Source organism: Haliotis cracherodii, unplaced genomic scaffold (genome assembly GCF_022045235.1).
Source record: "Haliotis cracherodii isolate W230 unplaced genomic scaffold, xgHalCrac1.p SCAF_8, whole genome shotgun sequence".
NCBI classification, from domain to species: Eukaryota; Metazoa; Mollusca; class Gastropoda; order Lepetellida; family Haliotidae; genus Haliotis; species Haliotis cracherodii.
In genome coordinates, this window is record NW_027266341.1 from 26,968,110 (window position 1) to 26,975,525 (window position 7,416).

The 7,416-nt window shown below is 41.3% G+C and overlaps 1 protein-coding gene across 1 annotated transcript in view; it reads left to right on the plus strand.

The window, feature by feature from the left end:
* LOC139450562 (phospholipid-transporting ATPase VD-like) overlaps positions 1-6,358 on the plus strand; it is an 88,342-nt gene extending 81,984 nt beyond the window's left edge. The window contains exons 21-23 of the mRNA XM_071232317.1: positions 2,453-2,557; positions 3,459-3,646; positions 5,908-6,358. Coding sequence (XP_071088418.1) covers positions 2,453-2,557; positions 3,459-3,646; positions 5,908-6,175 — 561 coding nt within the window. The 3' untranslated portion in view covers positions 6,176-6,358. The remainder of the gene's footprint in view (positions 1-2,452; positions 2,558-3,458; positions 3,647-5,907) is intronic.
* Positions 6,359-7,416: the final 1,058 nt, after the last annotated feature.

Consider the following 7,416-nt stretch of genomic DNA (forward strand, 5'->3'; position numbering starts at 1 on the left):
CATCTCGTACCCCTCACCCATCACCCCTCACAGAAATATTACTCAAATGTTATATCCCGTAGAAGGCAGTTTTGGATGATGAATAGAGAATTTCACCCTTGTGTCTTTTGATATCAAATATATCAACACTAGTTGATAAAAGATTTAAACTTTTCGATGAGTGGTGATATATTATATATCAAATCACATGAGAGTGAGTTTCTCTATATATTCTCTTATATATCTGTCCAGCAAATATCCTCACTGACCTCACATTCGTCTGTGCAATTTTAATATCATGATTTATCCTTTCATTAAAAAACTGTAGCAATAATATGACAATTAAGCATAACCTGTTGACAAATAACAGTCCCGTGGCCAGGGGCAAGAGATGAGAGGTGATAGAGAAGCGATGGGGTGCAGATCAGACATAACATCCTCGGGCAGGCAGATATGCAGATACTGTCTGTCAGCTAGGGTATCCTGATGTGTATAAAAGTAGAGCCTTCTGTCCTAGATGAAGTCAGTCCTGTCTCAGGGACAGCCTAGACCATATAAACAGGCCTCTTGATTAGTGGAGTTGTTTAATGAAGAAATAGCCTGATGTTTATAAAAGTAGAGCCTTCTGTCCTAGATGAAGTCAGTCCTGTCTCAGGGCAAGCCTGTACCATATAATCAGGCCTCCTGACTACTGGAGTTGTTAAATGACAAGTGAGACTTTCATCTGTGGAACTAGAGCCTTGTGCCCTCAGCTAAACCTAGCTGGCAGTCAGGAGAGGATGTGTAGACCGTAAAATCAGACCGTATAACTACTGGAGTTGTCAAATGATTTGTAATATATTCACTTCCTCTTGATACCCTGGAAGCAAATATATCAGCACTAAAGGTTCCTTTTTAATCATAATGCAACTTAGTTAACTTTTTCAAGGGAAGCATTAAAGAGGAGGGGCAGTCAGGTAGCCTAGTGGTCAAAGCGTCCGCTCGTCACGCAGAAGACCTGGGTTCGATTCCCGACATGGGTACAATGGGTGAAGCCTATTTCTGGTGACCCCTGCCGTGATATTGGTGGAATATTGCTTAAAAGTGGCCTAAAAGCATACTCACTCACTCACTCATTTAAAGAGGGTCTGACACGATGTTTTATGCCAAAATGTATGCATGAAAAAGCTTTGTCACAGCTCGTAACCTAGCATGATACATCCACGAAGTTCCATATTTATAGCGATTTCCTGCTTAAAATGTTCAGAATAGCACGATTTAACCAAAACATTTCGTCAAAATCTGAAATTCATCATACATGAGGATGGTACCATAGCTGTAATTTGATTTGCTGCCTTAGGTCACATGCTCAAATTTTACCAATCACAAACCTTGTAGCAGATTTCGGCAAGAAAGCTTCATTAGAAACCAATTTCTATCCAAAGAAATCGCTTGTTATAACTATGAAAAGACTTCAGGCAGATGAAAGAATAAGCTTTCTAGCGATGTGTCATATGTAAGTCCTCGACGACCGTGTTATTCATACAAAGCCTTGAAAACGGGGGATATTTCTTCATGTTACTGAGCAGACAGCGGCTGTTATCGGGAAAAAGGGTGATTACAGGTTACACACAACCAAATGTTTTTCCATAGACTTCTATAGTAACGTTATGATTTTTTTTTAAATAACTAAGCATTCAACAGCTATTACCTGTACGTGTGTGCACAGTTTGGCCTTAGAGCAGCAATAAAAAAAATAAAAATGACTAGCTAAGCCAGCTCCTTTTCCGAGTACCGGAAGCTAAACACACCACCCCCAGTTTCGCACCAAATGTCACCTACTTGAAAATAGCAGTGGTCACATTCAGCATAAGTCATCATGTTGAAAAAGACAGTACTAAATATAGAAAAACATTGTCAGTTTTAATAACTGGATGGATGTACATTTGAAAGACATAAAAATCTTACAGAATATCCTCCAATCACAGCCTGCAGATATCTCTCGATCTGCACTGAAGGCTCCCTACGAAAACCGCACTTTCCAAACTGGTACTGATTTGGTGTAGTAGAACCTGTAGACACTATTTATAAATTTTTTTATAAATGCTTTTCCAATTAACAATTAAAAAAAATATAGGTAAGCAGATTTTATGAAATCTTATATTGCAAAGATGTTTTACAAGCAGATATTTTCTTTGATAAATGTTGGCTTCATCTATCACACAAGAGTCTCTGGGAACTCTGTGTCACAACAGTAAATGCTTCTGGTTGACTGGTGTGGAAAGAGTTAATGAATCTGTCTTGTGTTCCAGGCTTACTCTGAGCAGAATGTGGGTGTCACAGCAGTAAATGCTTCTGGTTGACTGGTGTGGAAAGAGTTAATGAATCTGTCTTGTGTTCCAGGCTTACTCTGAGCAGAATGTGGGTGTCACAACAGTAAATGCTTCTGGTTGACTGGTGTGGAAAGAGTTAATGAATCTGTGTTGTGTTCCAGGCTTACTCGGAGCAGAATGTGGGAATGTGGGAGTACGGCACAACCATCATGACAGCACTTATCCTCATCATTCTGTTGCATCTTGGGATAGAAACCAACTCTTGGGTAAGTGTGCTCACCAGAGGAGAAAATTTACAAGGGAAGGGGGGGGTCAGTCCGCTTATTAAAACCATTATCAAGGAGTTCCATTTGTTCAAACAGAGATCCAGCAGTAGAGAACAAACTAAGATGTTATATAATTGTTACCAGACAATTATAATTCCCTTCTGTGCTGCTTTTTCAGGAAGATAAAATACACAAATAATATGTACTGTCATGTGAATGTTTTGTCTTAGTCTGGGTCATATCAGTAGTAATTGGCACTAGTGCTATAGTCCTTGCCAAACTGCCCAATAGTTAAGGTATCATAAGGACTTGTAGAAAATTGCCATTTTTGAGGGTTTTGCTAATTGTTATGATTATAAGGTCTAGTGTACTTAAATGGTTAGTTTCTACCGCTGGGTCGTTTATGAATAAAATTTACAGATTGGTCTAAATGTTGATCTGGGGTGCTTTCTGGAGCAGGGCATGTAATAGGGGCCAATACAGTATTGTAATTTGTAAGGATGGGACCTGAGAAGAATGTATGTAGCACTCTAGCATACTAGTCTAATGGGCTCTCTGCAGTCAGTGTGCTGATTAGCTAACATATGTTGCTCGCCAGGGGTATCAAACTGGGCCAATTGCAGTTGGGATACGATGACGTACCAACGATGTCAATCACTGGATTGTCTGGTCCAGACTCGAAATATACAGGCCACTAACATTTGGCTGGAATATTTCTGAGTGTCGTGTTAAACAACAAACAAACAAACAAATTGTTCACTCATCACGTTAATGGCACAGTTTGATACCCACATGGTTACGGTGTGCAGGGCCATTTCTGGTGTCCCCTGCCATGTGCCTGGAATATTGCTAAATATTCAGCGAGGCATGAAGTCATATTTGCTCTCACTTGATGTTTCAGACCTGGATCCAGTGGCTTGTCCTCATCATGAGTTTTCTCTTCTTCTGGATGTTTGCGGTCATCTCTAATGCCATCTTCTTCACTTGGGACCACCCATCAAACCCCTACTGGGTGATGGAGAACACGATATCCACGCCCATCCACTCCTGTGTCGTCATCATTAGCTGTGTGGTAGCTCTCCTACCAAGGTATGTTTCGGGGCTTTCTCACGGATTAACTGTGTCAATACTTGGTGGCATTAATTTTGTTTTGGGAAATAGGAATCCTGTTACATGAACTTAAAATTTCAAAGACAGACCATCTCCTGGGTCTAGTGCATAGAGCATCTTCCTGGAGAGAGGGAGGTCAGTGGTTGGATCTCCTGGCCGTGTCACACCAATGTTAAAAGATGATATTTGTTGTTACCCTGCCTGGCATTCAGCTCTTGGCTCGGCATTAGGGTACAAAAGAAGGACTGTCCCGCTTAGGAGTCAGAATATCCCCTAGTTTTTGGACTCTTCATAGTTTTCTTGCTAATCACAAGAACAACTGTAAAACATCTCACTTACTCATAAAAGACAACCTTGTCTTAAAAACAAGGCCATCATCTGAGTAGTTACAATATCTGTGTGACGCTATTGCTATAGCGCAAGTAATCACAATAAACATTGTCGTCCAAAGGCTTACGATGTCCGAAAACCTATGATCCGACGACACTAAGTGTGAAAAGGGTATCCATGTTAAACTGCAGCATGGTATCTCAGTGGGCGAGCACTATGAAGCCGGCATAAGTCAGCACTAATGTAAGCAGCCACACACGTACACTGTAAACAATCATGGCACGGCACGGCACAAGTGAAAAAGTCTTAAGGACAGCGTTTGACCCCAATTCATCGCACTCTAATGGACAGGCGGTTCTGATCTAAACTTCGCCTGCACCAACACATTGACCTCGAGGAGAGCTCGGTTACAATAGGTCCCATCTCCTACATCAACAAGGGTGTTACAGGCATCTAAGTTGGAGAGCATAGTCAGGTGCTAGGCAGATACCAGTGGTGTGGATCATTGCTAATGTTTTATGGTTTGCCTGATCCAGACCACAGTGTTGAACATTTACACATGAAAGTGTTTTGATGCTGCAGTCAACAAAATGACAACCAACGTTGAATCCTGTTCTTAGTGCTTCATGCTAGGTCTATGTTAAAGTATGGCAGTTAAGATCATTTAAGTGCTATGATTGTTGTAAGTATGTTAAAGTATGGCAATTACAATGGTCTTGGCACTAGGAGGTGAGGTGAGGTGAAATAGGGTTTAACGTCGCGTCCAAGATTATTGCACTTATATAGCGACGTGCATGTACGTGTGTGTGTTTGTTTGGCTGCTTGTACTAGTCCGGACTGATGCCGATTTATAGTGCTAGCCCACTGAGATACCATGCCGCAGTTTAACATGAATACCCCACTCAGACACAGTATTCTGACTCCGAGCTGACCAGTCCTTGTTTTAGCCCCTTAATGCTGACCGCCAGACAGGGTAACAACAAGTACCATCTTTTAACCTCTTTTGGTATGTTGTGGTCGGGGATCGAACACTGGACCTTCCGCTCTCCGTCTCTCTTGGCACTAGGATCACTAACGAAACACACATGTGGATACTGACACACAATCAAGTAGGTCATACGTTGTATACATCCAATCCTTATGATTGTTCTGGGAGCGCGGATGGCCCAGTTGTCTGAGGCCCTGCAATTTGCTGTGCAGATTTGTAACCCTTGGGCACACCAGAAACCTGTGATTGTGGGTTCATTTCCCATTTCAACCTGTTACGTTTCTAGAGGTCTGGGTTTCACACCTGTGCTCATGGATTGAACCAAAGTGGTAAATGTCTCACTTCAGGCCTTCCTGCCACATCAAGCTGTGATATAAAAGGAACACTGACCAAGGCGGTGTTAATTCCATCTCACTCATTTAACAGGGAAGTTGTACTTCAGCATAGGACCAGCTGGGTGCCGTTGTACAAAACAACCTTAGCGCTACGACTGTCGTAAGTCTATGTTATGGTATGGGAGTTACGATCGCTTTAGCGCTGAGATCGTTTTGTGCAACGGCACCCAGCTAAGTGACATTGGTCTGTCACTTTTTCTTTACTCATGGGGGGCACGGGTGTCCCAGTCGTCTAAGGCGCTGCGATTTGCTGCCCAGAGTTGCGTCCCTTGGGCACACCAGAAACCTATGATTGTGGGTTCGAATCCCGGTTTGCCCCGATTATGTTTCTAGGTTTGTCAGCACTATACCCGTGCTCGTGGGTTTCACCGAAGTGATAAACGTCGAAGACCTGCATCACTTCAGACTTTCCTCCCACATTAAGCTGACACGCTGTGATATAACTGTAAACTGTAATACTGTTAAAAGCGGCGTTAAACACAACTCACTCACTCACTCTTTACTCATCATACTGTGCTTTCCTCCAGATTGTGCATCCGAGCTATACAAGCAACAGTCTACCCTAGCGTCATCATGAAAGTCAAACAGCTGGAGAAGGAGCTTATAGATTGTGACCAGCTGACCACAATCACCACCATCAGCGAAGTTGGGGACAGCAAGCCTCCAGACTCTGCCCGTAATGGCGGCAACCCGCAGCTGAACAATCTGAGCGCCGACTACAGAGAGAGTGTGCGCCAGCGGCACAGGTTACCCTCTGACCACCGGGTGGAGGGTATGAGTCCCGTACGGGCATAGCTGGTGATGGTCAGACACAACAGACAGTGAAGGGAGTGTTCAGTTTAATCTTTGCAAGCCACAAGTCATTGTGTGGAATATGCCAATTGTTGCTTGGGTTCTACAGGACAATGAACATTTAAATGCCAAATACCTTATGTTGGAGAAATCCATTCAATGAAGGCTCAGAACAGAGGTTTGCATTTGGAAGATTCTTTTTTTTTCAAAAGATTTTTTACAAGATCACTTGTAACCTGGCTGTCTCACATTATACACTGTTCGTTCAACAAATTGTTATCAATGGCCACCAATTTTTTATACCACATTCTAAAAGAATATGTTTTCCACGGCACTGGACACGGGTCATGTTTTCTATCTGTGATGTCACTTTTCTCACAAGAGCATTCAGTTCACAAGACCAGTTGGGCAACATGTAGACTGGCCTGTGAGGTGTTATCTACAAATCAGTCGGGCAATTCATTGAGAAGCTATTCTGAGGATTGGATATTCAGGATGTGTCTCAATACTGTTGGACATGTTCTGTGAGGTTGTGTTGTTCTATGACACAGTCGACACAAGGCTCATATGATTCATCGACACAAGTGTAGAGTGTTCAGTCTGACAGCCTATCAACACGCAAGCTAACCTGTCCATAATGACACCAATCTCAGGAACAGTGTTGTGGATATGTAATTACACATATGCATTTTGTTTACAAAATATGTATATAATTATATTATTTTAGCAGATAAAGAAACCATGTCAAAGACATTCAGATTATATTTTGTATATATTGTATTATTCTGTAATATCTACACCAAAATATCATACATTGCTTTCTACCTGGTAGAAGCTGCTGATGGCTTGATGATTCATTATCAATTGCCCTCCACCAATGCAATGATCAGTAATGGCTATTGGGTTAGTTCAAGGGTAACTGTATGTAATATGTGATGTTTATTTCAATGTTTAAACATATTTAATTTATTATTTATATGCTTATCAGTAACTAATATAAGATGTTGTTTAAGAAATAGTTTTATATTTCATGAAGAAGGAAGGTACTTTAGTGTGTAATTTCAGGATAAATATTTGTTTACTAGATCTAGGAAAATAATTGTATTTTTTTACACATCATATTTTATTTGTATTGTTTGCTAAAACGTCAGTTCTATTTTGAATGAACAATTATTAAAAAATGATATTGGCCCATATTAAAGAAGAAGATGTGCAACATCTGAAACTTGGTACTGACCCAAAAT